The sequence below is a fragment of the Taudactylus pleione genome, unplaced genomic scaffold (genome assembly GCF_031769625.1).
Source record: "Taudactylus pleione unplaced genomic scaffold, aTauple2 ptg001208l, whole genome shotgun sequence".
NCBI classification, from domain to species: Eukaryota; Metazoa; Chordata; class Amphibia; order Anura; family Myobatrachidae; genus Taudactylus; species Taudactylus pleione.
In genome coordinates this window covers 418,076-434,657 of record NW_028285609.1, presented here as the reverse complement: position 1 = coordinate 434,657, position 16,582 = coordinate 418,076, and the positions used below count along the sequence as shown (strand labels likewise).

At 42.8% G+C, this 16,582-nt stretch overlaps 1 protein-coding gene across 1 annotated transcript in view; it reads left to right on the top strand.

Moving 5' to 3' along the window:
- The window catches only part of DNAJC17 (DnaJ heat shock protein family (Hsp40) member C17), a 43,981-nt gene extending 43,603 nt beyond the window's left edge, over positions 1 to 378 (top strand). The window contains exon 11 of the mRNA XM_088462364.1: positions 201 to 378. Within this exon, the coding sequence (XP_088318490.1) occupies positions 201 to 320 (120 nt within the window). The 3' untranslated portion in view covers positions 321 to 378. The remainder of the gene's footprint in view (positions 1 to 200) is intronic.
- The last annotated feature ends 16,204 nt before the right edge of the window (positions 379 to 16,582 follow it).

The window sequence follows — 16,582 nt, the reverse complement described above, 5'->3', positions numbered from 1 at the left end:
TGCATATGAGGATTCCTCTTTTCTGAACACTTAATATAGCCCTATACATACTTGTTCTGATCAGAGAATCTATGTTGGCTGCAAATTTTCCACACATTCATTTTCCCCTTTATACAATATAGTGCTGCATTTGCAAATAATGTGCATAGTTTTTCTTTTAAAAACCTTCTATGCTAATTAATAATTTGTTCTCCCTATAGGACCCCGTACGATCAGAGCGGGACTTTGAAAGTTTAGTACTAATGAAGATGAGACAAGCAGCAGAGCGTCAACGTTTGATAGAACAGCTACAGCAAGAAGATGAGGAGGCCAACACGTAACCTGGCAGAATAAAAATAATAATTTTTTTAATGCAAAACATAGTTAATTAAATTTCGTAAAGTGTTCTGAAGGCTGCTGTGTGTTTTGTAATAGATTATAGGACCACTGAGACATTTGAGGGCCCAGTATGGGAGAGGGAGGAGTGTCCAAGCATGGGGGCGTGCCAAGGAGAGGGGGTTGCTTTACCTGCCAATGCCCCCAGAGAATACCGTATAATTAGTACTTGCCCGACCCCCCTCTCGGCATCCCTCGCACCCTTCCACCTTCCAAATGCCCGATTCGCACTAAAGTGCTCACAACCCTATGGGTTTGTGAACACTTTTGTGCGAGATCCCGCTGCCGTAAAGCAGATTCGCCTTTAATTGAATTTCCCAATGGTGCATGGGCCACAGTTCTACCTCTTATTTACTGGGTGGCTCATGGCAGGGAGTGCACAGATGTCTGGTTTGTGCAGTGTTTGTCTATAAAAGGGGACACTTCTCCAGGTGTATTGGCTCTATCATAAACATGTCAAACACCATAAAAAGGTTTATGCTGTGGGAAAGTCCTTTATATGTTTGTAATATTCGTTCTGAGGCTATCTACCTTGTAAATGGACTTTTAGCATAATTAGTGGCACATCAAAACTTACTAAAATTATTTAGATCATAATCGCATAACCGCCTACCTGCCTCCATGTGCCTCAGGCAATATCTCCCCCCCAGTCCCTGCTGCTCCATAATGATTGGCAGTTATGGGGCAATGAGCAGATCTGTATAACTACTCCTGGAACCTCCCAGATACACTAATCATCTGGAAGTTCTGATCTCAGTTAGTGTTGGGGGATTTACAACACAGTCAGTAGCTTATTATGTATTATATCAGCCAAATGGGACTGTGGCACAAATCTGATGGAGGAAATGCTTAATGACAACTAAGCTGGGTACACACATCTGCGATCACTCTTTCGATGCAAAGGTTCGATCGATTTCACTCCTGATAGGAAGCCCCAACCACAGTACCGATACATGCGTACACACCTACACAATCATACTGCCGACCTTCGATCCTCAACTGATAAAATATCAAAAGAATGATTGTACCACCCACGGGGGGCACTGCGGAAGGTACGTACAAACTGCACTGACTTTGGTCCAATCTCACCCGGCGGAATCGGATGATTATTAAACTGCACCTAAGATGCGATCGTTCAATTCAACATGATGGAAGGTGCGTACACACTCTTGCGATATCGCATGAACGGCCCAAAATAAAGAACGGCCTGACTATTGTATATCTATGTACCCAGCTTCAGTCAGTGCTGCTTTAATAACCCTGAAATGGTCAGTGACTTGTCACCTGTTTTTTAAATACTACTGACCGGCTCTTGTGCTGGTAAATAGCTGGAGTTGTAATATACTGTACATAGATGCCTGCATATGACCACTCACACCTAGCTTACCTTAAAATATAAACAATACAATTCTCCACAGACGTCGCTCAGTTGCTGTTATACAGTCCCGGTAATGTAATCTTAAAATCCATAGTATACTGGCCACATATTATATATTGTCAAAAGTATCCAAATGTTGCCTATAAGACGTGGGTTTAAATCCCCTTTACAAAGTGACCAGTTACATTTGAAAACGTGTATGGTTTGGATATTGATTTACTTGTTACATTCATAGCCCCCACAAAAAAAAAGTTTCTTATAACTTTAAATCAATTAAGTCATTTTATTTCCAACAGCAATGATGTATCAATTACCATCTGATGTTCCAAGATAGAATATAAAGCACAAGAATTCTATTCCTTGATGGAACGCCCTGGTTTGGAAATAATTCTAGCATCATTTATGGCTGCTCTCAATTTATTAACATTATGTCACACAACCGCAGCAATAATAACCCTGTCACTGGTATTAAATAGCTGATTAGTCACAATGAAAACACATAATCCCCCACATGCGGCCAGAATGCCTCCCTATGAGAGTGTTGGAGCTGGCTGTGATGATGACTCTCCCCCTTCAGTAGAGGTAGCGAATCCTAAATTGGCGAATCCCCCATGAACCATGTGGAAATAGGACCCGACTGCAATCCGCCAGAGCTCCAGCTCTTTAGGCTTACGGTATTCATCTCCAACATAGGGCCATATTCAATTAGTTTCGCACCCGCGGAAAATGTTCACCTGCCGGACTTTTCGCCAACATGGCGTCTTTTGGCCGCGGAAACGTATCATGCGCGTCCCTGTTATTCACTGTATTCAATTGCAAAACACGCGAAAATGCCAAGCGGCGAATTCAGAACAGGCGGAAAGTGCTGTCAGAATTTGGGAAACCAGCCTGAACCCCCCCAAAAAGATGCACTAACATTGGGGATCAATGTAGATGTCTCTGAATAGCCCTAATAAACTGTTTGGGGTACTTAAGCTGTTTCAATAGTGTCTTATTAGCGTCTTTGCACAAGTGGTGAAGAATGGCATAAAGCAGTATTTTTTGGTGAAAATAAGTAGTCCTGGCAAATTTTGGGTACCTGACAATGGGTGCTAGTATATTTTTATGTCTCTAAAGTGGAGTTTTAAGAAATGTGAAAAACACCTGTTGCATGCACCTGCAATCCCCAAAACACCTGACCCATCCTTACAGACCCCCAAGACATCTATTTCACTAGTTGTTATGCTTGTCCCCCCACTTTGTGCTTTTTTGCCCCCAAAATTAAAGTACTTTTTTGGGGTGTTAAGTTTTTCCCTGGGATTTTTATGTTTTATTGTTGTCCTTTGGGGGGCTGTCTCAAAGTTTCTGAGTGGGTTCCCCACCTTTAAACCCCAAAATAAAAATGTTGCACTTTTTTTCACCTGCTACTCAGAGGCGCATCTTTTTCGCCTATTACATTCTATTGACTTTCCACGTACACGAAAATTGGCTGGAATTGAATACGGAGATAAGTTCCAACCTAGCGAAAAGCCGCAATCGGCGATACTTTTGTGTGGAAAACTTTTTTTTGCTTCTAATTGAATACGACCCATAGCTTGTTTAAAATAGGAGCTTAGACCTATTTACCTCTTACTACTGGGTTCTTATTCTATCTAATATACCCTCATCAGACAGACCAGAACCCAGTATCCGTAGCCAAACCTTTCTTAGAGGTGCAGTTCTTTAGAATAACCTTGACCCTTCCCCCCCCCCCCCCCAAGTCAAGAGCCATTGCATTGTAAGGTATGCTAGCAAGTGAAACAGTTACTTGGTTTATGTATCAAGCAGTGAAAAGCATGGAGTAGTGGACCAGTGGAGAAGTTGCCCATGGCAACCAATTGGCTTTGAATTAGCATTTATAAAGTACAGTCTATAAAATAATAGGTAGGAGATAATTGGTTGTAACAATACTGGATCAGAACCTCTATATACCCCTGCCTATACCTTCTAAAATCCTACCTATAAACCTCTAAGAATGATGCTAATTTGCGTACGCAGTCATACAGTAAATAAAGACTTACACCTGGAATCTGTGGTTCCAAAGCACAAGTGTTATTCAAGTAAAAGTTCAGACAGTTACATGCAATTGATCCAGACACAATTTAGGCGCAAAAGGAATTATACAGACCCAAGTACAGTATACATACGCAGCGCTTCTGGACCCGAAGATAGGCATCAGCAAGAAACCCCTCATCATTCAGCACGAAGACTAAGAACCTAGCGTTTGAGCACACATTTTCATACCCCCCCAGAATAGACAGGACAATAGAGAAGTTTGTTGCTGATGTCATTGGTTCCCAGAGGAGAAGCATCTGTTACAGAGCATTTAACAGGCTGGTTCAAATAGACTCTCCCTGCCTCTTAACCGCTGGGGGTCTTTCCCTTCCCGCCCTCTGTAACATCCTAACAGTTGTTCATGAAATATACATTTTGTTGCTTGTAGTCTCTGCGGTCCATAAGTTGAGAATGCATGATGCGATCTTCACACCTATAGTACCGGAATTCTGTTGAAAGAGTACGCATCAGTACGAAACCAAACACGACTTTCCTAGTATATATAAAACCTTAGTTATCATATATCTTTATTTCTTAGCATTTAAACTAACTGAACCAACTTAAATCATATACTTTAAAGCTTATTAAACCTTATGTGTGAATATGTAATGTGTGAGTATTCTGGTTTGATATAAGGACGCTAGTTAACTTGGGGCAGATGCATGCGCATAAAGCTAATAAAACAGTGGTTTCATACAAAGTCGTATGCATTTGCTAATATGCGACTAGTTAACAGGGCAATTGTGCGTATTAATGTGTGTATGAGAAATGGTGAAAGATGCAATCGCATGGTGCTAATAGTATTATTGCCACGTGTACTAAAATGTGAGTTTATCTAAAATGGCGCTTAGGCGGCCATTCGCAAAATGGCGTCTTGCGATCTCATTTTCGAGATGGCGTCTTGCGGCCAGTCGCAAGATGGCGTCGCCGTGATTAAATTTTAAACTGAACTTGTCTCAGCCAATTATTCAGCTTCGACAGTCTACCCTTTGATAGCAAACAACATGCTATCACAATCTGCTATTAGAATTTAATTTAGGCTTACATTTACATATTATTTAGTGTTATTGTGGGATGGCACAAGGTGGTTCTTAATCCATCAATAATGTGTGCCTGGATGGGGACATAAAACTACTATTATACGCACACCGCAGATCTTGGAAGATCATGTGAAAGGTGTGGGAATGCACCAGTCTTATAAAAGCAGTCTTGAAGGGGAATTGAGACTTGACATTACCTGAGGTGTTTTAAAAATAACATTTCAATAATACATTCTATGCATCTCTAAATATAATACATTAAACAATGGTATTTCCTAGCTGAGGGTTGTAATGCAGTTCTGTATTTACCTCGGTATTCATACTGGCTACCATCATAGTTTCGTTCTTGCGTTTTACTCTATTTTTACATTTTCCACACTTCAACACAATAGGAACACACCGGACACATATGCCAATTATTATGATGACAATTCGTATAAGGATCAAGAATTTACCTATCTGGCGATCACTTCCTGGACCCATTCCCCTAGACCTGAGAACCATTTCACTGGGTTCTGCCATGAAACCCATCCTTCTATCTTCTCCCCTACTTCAGCCACTGAAGCATTATGGTTCTTACGAAACTCCCATTTTAGCTGCAGAATTTCATCCATCTTTCGGTCTATCACCTCCTTGGGGTCGCTGGTATCATTGGTGACATAGGTACAACATTTTACTCCAAATTGGGTGGCCAATGTTACGCAATACCCTCCAGTAACAGCAGTTAAATAATTCAGCACTAGCCTGTGTTGCACCAGTTCTTTCTTGTACGCTTGCATTTCTCTCCCTGTATACCTGAATGTGTCATCATACATCTCGGTGATATTATCTATCAATTTAGCAAGTTCCTGGATATATCTAAAATTTAATGTTCCCGAGCGATCCTGGTGGGATCCAGTGCGACTAAAACTTGAAAGCCAGTTGTCTCACTGATTAACTGAGTGGCTTTATGTACGTCACCAGGTATCATATTTCTTTTGCCTCTGTGTTCATATTGCGTGTGAAGATATGGTGATGGTGTGTTTTTATGTATACCAAGCATTTCAACATGTGTGAGGGTCATAACTTCTGGGACTACCCTTCCCAGGTAACACAAACCTTCGGAGAGCCATTTATACGCTTTTCAGATGAAATATACACTATCAGGGAGAACATACGGAATGGTATGCATCATTATCATTAAGCACATTTCCCTTGCAAACAATCCTATTTCTGGGTCTTCCATCTGGTACATGCAAGTTTCTGGCTGTATTATTTTAGCACAATAACCATTTGGCACCTTACCAATAATTTCTTTGGTGGAACTCAATGTATACCGATGCCTAAAATGTTTCCCACCAGACTTAATGGAGCGTAACAGATCATGGTTTATTTATTTATTTATTAACAGTTATTTATATAGCGCACACATTTTCCGCAGCACTTTACAGAGAGAATATTTGGCCATTCACATCAGTCCCTGCCCCAGTGGAGCTTACAATCTATATTCCCTATCACATGCACACACATACACACACAGGTTAATTTTTGTGGGGAACCAATTAACCTACTAGTATATTTTTGGAGTGTGGGAGGAAACCGGAGTACCTGGAGGAAACCCACGCAAGCACAGGGAGAATATACAAACTCCACACAGTTAGGGCCAAGGTGGGAATTGAACCCATGACCTCATTGCTGTGAGGCAGTAACGCTAACCATTACACCGTCTCATTATCAGCTCTTTGTGAGAAGGTCATCGTCTGATTATTCCCCGTCACTTCCCAACTCCCGGGTTTATTGGGGTTGGTTATGTTTAAGCACAAAAGTGATCTATCTGCTTGGAATTGATGGAGTTTCAAATGAGGTGGTCTGGATGAGAGAAATTTTCCATCCAAGGTTTTCCCTTTTTGTAATTCTAAAATTTCCGTGGTATTTAGTGGAAATGGCACCAACCCTACGTTATGCTGTCCCTGTGGCACATGTGAACACACCCAGCAATCATTTTGATTGAACACTTTGCCTACCATGCTATGATAATCCTCTAAACGATACCCACCCCAGTACGGATTATATTTAGGTTGCCACCGTTGGATACAGTTCTCAACTAGGGACCCACAAAGCTCACAAATACAGGAATCTTCAGACGATAAACCTCCACACCTACCCGAGTATCCGGAATGACAGCTCTCTTAACAATAACAGTACTAAGATTGGTCAGACACTCCCCTGATTGGCATTGCACTCCTCCTGACTCCACTCCATCAGCACTGCCATCAGCTCCCATTTCCTCGATCGTTCTCCCATCACAGAAACTGGATATTCCCGAACCGACCAAGATGGTGAACACTCTAAAAGAGAATATGAAAATGAACACAGCAAGCCCGTCCATTGTCACAACAAAACCTGCAAGTTTCTTTTAGTTCAGGTATCTCACTACAACCTTGTCAATCCTCCCGGAACAAGCTCGCGAGCGACAGGTCCACACTATCAGCCTTGTCTTCGACTTGTTTCTCCACTGGTTGATTTACCTTTTTGCAGTGAGTGGAATGGACCCAGGTATTTCTCTCGGCCACCTTCAAAGATGTAGTACTCGTCAACAGCACCTGGTACGGACCTTCCCACCTATCAGTCAAACAACCTGAACGCAAGAAACTTCTGATCATTACATATTCTCCTGGTTCAACATCATGACAGTTAGTTTCAGGCATATCATTAGACAACAATTTCAGTTTCTGCTGCTGTTGCTTTAACTGCTTACTCATTGATATAAGATACTTTACAGTTACCTCGTTGTTACCCTTCAGGTCTTCCTGTGGACTTATAATCAAATGAGGTTGTCTACCGAACAATATTTCAAATGGGGACAGATTCAGAGGAGGTCTAGGAGTGGTTCTTATGCTATGTAGGACTAAAGGTGACGCTTCTGGCCAGCCTAGTCCAGTCTCTGCCATGATTTTACTTAACTTATTTTTAATAGTCCCGTTCATCCTCTCTACCTTGGCACTGGCTTGCGGTCGGTAGGGGGTATGAAGTCGGCTATTAATACCCATCAGCTTACACATATTTTGAAAAACATCACCTGTGAAATGAGTACCCCTATCACTCTCGATGATTTTAGGAATACCGTACCTGCATACAAATTCCTGAACTATTTTCTTGGCAGTAAACGCAGCAGTATTAGTGGCCGCTGGGTAGGCCTCAACCCAGTTAGAAAATACGTCTGTGCACACTAATACATACTTAAGGTTCCTGCAGGGTGGTAATTGGATGAAATCAATTTGTATCACCTGGAAAGGTCCATCAGTCGGTGGAATGTGGGACGGTTCGGTAGGGATTGCTTTCCCTATGTTCTTTCTCAAGCAGGTCAGACAGGACATTGCTATCTTTTCTGCTTGTGAAGAAAAACCTGGTGCGCACCAGTATGCCCTCACCAACTTGCACATACACTGTTTACCCAGATGAGTCAGGCCGTGTGGTGCCTCAGCCAGGCTGGGGTAATATGCCTTGGGGGCTACTGGCTTACCATGTCCGTCCCTCCAGAGCCCAGAGGACTCTTGCCCACAACCCTTGGACTTCCAAATGGATTTTTCCTGAATTGAACACAAATTTTGCATCAATTAATTTCAGCATATAAATTGTTTGGAATGACATAATTGTTTCAGTTGGAGAAAACATTTTTAACCTTGCTGCCCATTTTGCAGCTTCATCAGCCCTCTTGTTGCCTAGTGACATAAGGTCATCCTCACATGTATGGGCTTTGCATTTAATTACTGCCACCGCTTTGGGCAGTTGGATTGCTTCTAAAAGATGTTTTATGTGTCGGGAATGTGCAACTGGTGTGCCTGCTGCTGTCATAAAATTTCTCAGACACCATAGAGCCCCGAAATCGTGCACCACCCGAACGCATACCTCGAGTCAGTGTAAATGTTAGCAGATTTGCCTGCTGCCAGTTCACACGCTCTAGTTAGTGCTACTAACTGTGCCACCTGGGCTGAGTGAGGAGGACCAAGAGGTTTAGCTTCTATGATGTCTGTGTCATTTACAACAGCATAACCTGTACATAATTCACCTGTGTCTGTTTGTCTATGACAACTCCCATCCGTATAAAAGGTCACATCCACATTCTCTAAAGGTGTGTCGTGTATGTCAGGTCTAGCAGTAAAGGTCTTATTCAGATATGTCATACAATCGTGCGTATCATTATGTCTGCCGAACTCACCTCCCGCCAGCAACTCCTCTCCTTCCACCCTTTGTACATCATGTTGTACATATGGTAGGTATGTTGCTGGATTCAGCGTACTGCAACGTTTAACAGTAATATTTGCAGGAGCGATTAGAGCTAGTTCCCATTTGGTGAACCTAGCCGAGGAGACGTGTCTGGTTTGAGCTGAGTTCAACAGAGCAGATACAGCATGGGGAGTGTAGACAATCATATCATGGCCCAATACTACGTCCTCACTTTTACTTATGGGGATATCCAGGTCTTCCCTGATGTGGGGTCCCTACTCTTTTTACTGTACAGTTTCTACTTAAGTGTCCTGGTTGTTTACAGTTAAAACATGTTCGTGTATCGGGTGAAGACATGTGGTGTGATATGTGGTGTGATATGGTTTGCGCAGAGGGTAAAGGTGGTGGATATGGGTAAGGATAGGGAGGGTAAAGGTATTGTGGGGGATAAGAAGTTGGTGGGTAGTATGGGACCTGTGGTTGCATCGGGTTAGTGGGATAGAGTTGTGTTTGTTGTTGCGTGGGGTTAGAGAGAGCACATACTCAGAAGTGAGTGTGTGCAAGTGCAAGTGTGTCTGTTGGCTGTGATGTTACCGTCATTCCCTCCAGAGCTTGTATACTGACAGCCATTAGTTTTTCGCTCTGGGCTTCTCTCTTCTTGGAGATGTTTTTATCATGTTCGATGGCGGTTTCTATGAGGGTATCTATTGTGAGTCCCCGCCAGCCAGGCTGTGGTCTGAACCCGTGTTTTTAAACTCTCTTTCAGACCGTCCACAAGTACCGTGACTGTCATTCCCCGGTGGTGAGTGCTATCTTTAATATCCTCTATCCCAGTGTACTGGGTGATAGCCTGCAGAGCCCAATCGCAATAATCTTCTGCAGTTTCACTCTCCTTCTGCTTAATGGTGAAAATTTTGTTCCAGTTAACTACTACTGGAAAATATATACCCAATTGAGTTACAATGCGGGAAATGTTACCTTGGTTTACTTGGTCTTTTAAGGGAACGTCACCATCCAATACACAATCCGTGATAAATTTTGTCACGTCGGTATTGCGTGGTAGACAGGCCCTTAACACCACACGCCAATCTTTATTAGTGGGTTCATGTGAACTACCCAAATTTCTCAAAAATCTTTGACATTTGACTAATTCCTTTTTGGGATCGGGGAAATCATTTATGATGGAATTTAGTTCTGCTCTTGTCCAAGGACAATGCATGACTACTTCCCTCGTGGGCACTATACCGTTTGCATCTGTATTTCAATTTTGAACAGTTATTGTCCGAATGGGATGCAGACCGGTAGCACTGCTACCTTTGACCTGATTACCTGGCTGGGGGTTTAGTCTGCTGCTGCTACGTATGGTATGAACAACTTCCTCTACGGGTGCAGAGGGCATTAACACTTCCCTTGCTGTTACCGATGGAGATGGTGGCACCACTCGTGATTGTGGTGATGCAGCATCTATCATCTGCACAGCATGGGAAATGGCAGACATTACAATAAGCTCATCATCCACATTATGAACATTTTCTTTATAGTTGCTTAAGAGAGGGTACAAGTTGCTTGTTACATTTTTATGGGAAAATGGGTATTTTTGGTAACTGTGTTTGCACCTCCATCCACATAAGGTGGGGGAGGTGAGCGTGAACTGCTGGCAATACTCTCCACGACGCTATCTTGCCGCACGGACGCGCCATTTTGCAATTCAGCATCACGGATGTATTTTCTGGTAATGTGCTCGTGATGCTAGTTTGCGTCGTTTGCACATTTTTAAGCCACGCATCCCCCTCATGCTGCCACAGTTTTAAACATTCAAAATATTTAACCTTTTTTTCTCTCGGGAGCGCATCAGACTGATGTGATCCCGGACATTATCTAACACATTATTATCAAAACTACCAATTCTGGGAAACGGTCTAACACTCTTTATCGTCATTTTAAACCATACATCACAATACCTTATCGCATAAGTACCGTACTTAGTATGCATAATACGACGAGCCGATCCGATCGGCGCTTCCATTAGCAGCACATCATTGTCTAACATCTCTACTGTTTGCGCATTCTGAGACAACTCCTACGCTTTTCAATAAAGATTTAAACTGGTGAAAGACAATCAAGATACTTTCATTACCTGTGCACGATTTAAGTCGGCAGCGCCCACACACCTGGATAAGATTTGAAAAAGGCAACTTCCACACCCAGATAAGATTTAGTAAGGCAACTTCCACACCTATGAAAGTTTATACGTCGGCCACTTCCACGCACCTCTCTACAACAAAGACAACATGTACACCTGCTACTGTGTATAGAACGGTAAAGCTGCTTACCGAGTGACTAGCACTTAGCCCTTGAAGGTCATACGGTACCTTTAACTGTAGGGAAAAAGTTACCCCTACCAACAAAACACTCACTGTTACACACTTTTTCCTGCGCAGAAAAATACACGTTAACCCAGATATTGGTAATAATTGAAAAATGTAAACCTCAACGGCTTTATCCAAAACACGTGGCAGCACAACCGGAAGTACGTATACGCTATTGTACAACCAGTCGCATACACAATAATGCGACTAGCACACAACCGTATGACAACCTTTAGCTGCGTACACAAAAGCGCGTCTTTGCTGTGCACAAACCTGCGACTTAGCCGCGTACTCAGTACTGCGGCACCCCTTTAAACGTAAGGTTCTATCAACAGAGGAAAACAAACTTTTTCCTCTCTTGTCCCTGGATTCTAGTCCGCTTCCTTGATTCACACGGAGACGGATAGCGATCTTTCAGCACAAAGCGGTTGCAGGCAAACCCTGCATGTGGCCACTCCACCCTTTGCTGAAATATCGATAGCCGTATGTACCGTGTGAGCAGGTGTGACTTCACTACGAGCCCCCAACTAACGATACTGGATCAGAACCTCTATATACCCCTGCCTGTACTTTCTAAAATCCTACCTATAAACCTATAAGAATGACGCTAATTTGCGTACGCAGTCATACAGTAAATAAAGACTTAGACTTGGAATCTGTGGTTCCAAAGCACAAGTATTATTCAAGTAAAAGTTCAGACAGTTACACGCAATTGATCCAGACACAATTTAGGCGCAAAAGGAATTATACAGACCCAAGTACAGCATACATACGCAGCGCTTCCGGACCCGAAGATAGGCATCAGCAAGAGACCGACCCCTCGTCATTCAGCATTCAGCATGAAGACTAAGAACCCAGCATTTGAGCACACATTTTCATACCCCCCCCCCCAGAATAGACAGGACAATACAGAAGTTTATTGCTGATGTCATTGGTTCCCAGGGGAGAAGCATCTGTTACAGAGCATTTAATAGGCTGGTTCAAATAGACTCTCCCTGCCTCTAACAGCTGGGGGTCTTTCCCTTCCCCCCGCCCCTGTAACATCCTAACAGTTGTTCATGAAATATACATTTTGTTGCTTGTAGTCTCTGCAGTCCATAAGTTGAGAATGCATGATGCGATCTTCACACAGATAGTACCAGAATTATGTTGAAAGAGTACGCATCAGTACGACACCAAACACAACTTTCCTACTATATATAAAACCTTAATTATCATATATCTTTATTTCTCAGCATTTAAACTAACTGAACCAACTTAAATCATATACTTTAAAAGCTTATTAAACCTTATGTGTGAATATGTAATGTGTGAGTATTCGGGTTTGATATAAGGACGCTAGTTAACTTGGGGCAGATGCGTGCGCATAAAGCTAATAAAACAGCGGTTTCATACAAAGTCCTATGCATTAGCTAATATGTGACTAGTTAACAGCGCAATTGTGCGTATTAATGTGTGTATGAGAAATGGTGAAAGATGCAATCGCATGGTGCTAATAGTATTATCGCCACATGTACTAAAATGTGAGTTTATCTAAAATGGCGCTTAGGCGGCCATTCGCAAAATGGCGTCTTGCGATCTCATTTTCAAGATGGCGTCTTGCGGCCAGTCGCAAGATGGCGTCGCCACGATTACATTTTAAACTGAACTGGTCTCAGCCAATTATTCAGCTTCAACAGTTGCTATGGGCAACCTCTCCACGCTTTCACTGCTGGACCCATAAACCCCTTAATATTTGTCACCATGTCAGTGGCGTATATACCTATTGGCCAGGATGGCACTTGCCAGTGGCGCCGGCCGGTGGGGGGCCCCCCACCGGCCGGCGCCCCTGGCAAGTGCCACCCGCAGCTAGAACACCCCCCTCCAGATGAGTCCATTTTTTTTTTTTTCTTTAGATGTAGACAGCTGTGTCTTTTGATTTGCTATAAAAATTATTAGAATAATACAATTATAATTTATAAACATCTTATTTGTTATTGCAATCCTTTTTCATAGTTAACACTCACCAGCTTTGTGGAGCTCCCTGGAACTGCAGGGAGACGAGCGGTGAAGCAGAAACAGCTAAGCCTCACTTGTATATAGTCAGACACTGCTTGCAGAGCTGGGGACGGTGCCACACTACGGGTTTTAAGCTGCACAGTAAGAGAGCTAATAGAGGCATTCCTCTGGATATGGGGGGGGTGCCTTGAGCACTGATGGATACCTTGGATGTCATGTGACCAGGAAGTGCACTGCAGTGTTTAGAGATCAGAGCTCAGTCAGGAGAAGCAACAGAAGACACAGTGATGCAGGTAGGAGAATCAATGGACACTGAAGCTTAGTGTAGTGAATAGAGAGTTACAGTGAAAAGGGGGTGAAACAGACTCTAGCACTCAGACCCTTCTCCATGTGTGCCTCCCCAGCCATTGATCTCACCGCACGTCACTGCTCTAGACCACGCATTCGCAGGATCCCCGGTACAAGAGTGAAGAGACCACTAATGCAGTCAGTCACTTCACTCTCGAGAGATTGCAGGGAGGGGCTCTATCGGAACCCCTGACCCTGCGGGTGCATTTTGTTGAATCCCAGCACTATGATCGCATCCTGCAATGCAATTATGGGTGCTTATATCGCCAATTAATAAATGGGGCCCTATATATTGTATCTTTACATGCTTTAAAATCTGTTTAAATGTTGATATTGTGATACCCTGCCTTGTCATGTTCCCCTAAGCGATTGAGACCCATGCTTACACCAAGGTGTGCCTTTTACACACAACCCCACTTCCCATTACCAGCACCAAAGGCCACACGGCCAAGCCACCTATTGGCCTTACTACACACCCCTTCTGGCTGTACACCATTTCCACCGTCCTTTACCTACTACAGGTATAGCTCAACATTCCAACAACCCCAACCACAATTTGTAGATCTGTGAAAAAACATGAAGGGTTACATCTATCTCTAGTACATATCTATACTGTTCTTTGTGGCTTTTAATATAATTCACACCGTGTGAACCTCACAGAAAAGAGATTTAATTTGTTTGGTGATGTAGTTTTTATCAGTCTAGGTGAGTCTGTTCTATCCAAGTGATTATATTAGGGAACAAAGCCCTCACATTGTCTGATAATATATTAAGAGCAGGATTATATACTGATTTATATTAGTAAATGAAGGTACTCTGTGACTGATGCACAGCATTGTCCTGAGGAAAGAATTGGAACCCTATGGAAAATACTTGCAGATTCCCTGTTACACTGCAGATGTGGCTGCAGGGACTAAAGTGGTTTTAAATGTCATGTTTCCCAAATATTTTTTTATTAATATCACACAGCCGGATCAGAGGCAGCCTGCAGCCACATTCAGGAGCATGATCTGCAATAGCCTTATCCATTGTAGAGCTATGACGTATCTTTACTGGAGGATGGGCTAAATTCTAATTACAGGAAAAGCTGAAATAGCTGACAGTACTCTGATGTGTTAGTGCTAGGTGGCTTCAGGCTTTTCTTGAAGCTAAAGGAAGTTTAAAACCTGTTACAGTGATGGCATTTATTCATTTATATTATGCTTAAAAGGGGTGATTGAATTCTATGATCAACTTCAGAAAGGACGATGCAACCACCCAATCCATCAAAAGATTATTTGCCAATACACACTATATCATCCTCCAATACAGTATATTGTACAAGGTGTGGCTATTAAATAACAAGACCGTGCTTGTAAAAAATAAACCATTCTGCATGAGCTAAAAGGGAGTGAGGGAACATTGACCTTGGACTATTCCAAAACGGTTTGGTAGTTTCACCCCTCTCGCACAGATATTTTGCTGTCACATAGCGTTCGAAGAAGTTGTGTTTTTCCCATGTGCCATTAAAATGTTTAGTTCAAATGTAGAGCAACGTGTTAACTTAGAATTTTTAGTTAGAAGAAAACGCCCACAGAATCTTCCCATGTGCTAACAGAGGCTTACAGGGCAGATTGTATGTCACGTGCACGTGTGTTTGAGTGGCACAAAAGACTTAGTGACGGTTGTGAGGATGTTGAAGATGATGAATGTCCCAGAAGGCCTTGCAGATCAAAAACAAATGAAAATGTGGGGAAAAAAAAAAAAAGAGAAAATTGTTGGAAGTGACAGTCGTCTCAGCATCCGAATAATTAATCAACATTAATACAAAAGTGTTCTAGCAAATTTTTGCAGGGAAAGGATCAGAAGAGGCCAGAGTTGTGGAAAAATGGTTTCATTCTCCATCAGAACGAACGCAGGACGAACGCACCAGCCCACACACCCCTTCTCGCTCAGCCCACACAGCTGTTTTTGGCTGAGGAACAGATTGCAGAGCTAGAACACCCTCCATACTCGCCAGACCAAGCACCGTGTGACTTCTTTTTGTTTTTCTAAAGTCAAATCTGCATCAGTTACTGAGGTAAAGAAGAAAACGATGGAGCTGTTGAGGCAGCTGACAGATAATGAGCTACAGCACAGCTATGACCAATGGAAAATAAGAATGCAGCCATGTGTGAATGTAGAATGGGCACAATTCAATTCAGCGCGATATAAATAGCGCCGGGAGATAGCTCCCGCAGCTATTCAATTAATTGCGCTGTTAGGTCGGGGAAGGCTCGTTATCACGCCTTAAACAGGGTTTTTAGGCGCGATAACGGGCATTCCCCGACCTAACTTCCCGGCGCGAGGCTGTTTTCCCAGCGCTATGGGCAGAAAACAGCCTCGCGCCGGGACTTTTGTTGGATTTCTTCTCATATCCCTGGAGGGATGAGAGAAGAAATCATTAGTCGGACTTGTCAGCGCAGTGTATTGAATAGCTCCGGGAGCTCACTCCCGGAGCTATTTACATCGCGCTGAATAGAATCGAGCCCAATGGGAGCACATAGAAGGGGAATGGAGTTAAAATGCAATTATACATAAATTATAGCATCAGTTATTTAATAACCACACCTCATATAGTGTAAACCCAGCTTTAGCCATAGCTGTAGCCAGTGAGGGAAGGAGCTGGGGAACGTTAGGGGATTGGCAGCGAGCAGCAACCCACCGATCTAGTCATTCTGTAACTGATCTGTATCTTGTCTAATCTGGATAGAAATGTATTTTGGGAGGCGTTTCTCTCTATTATGGTGCATACACATGGTCAGATTTAAAGGACG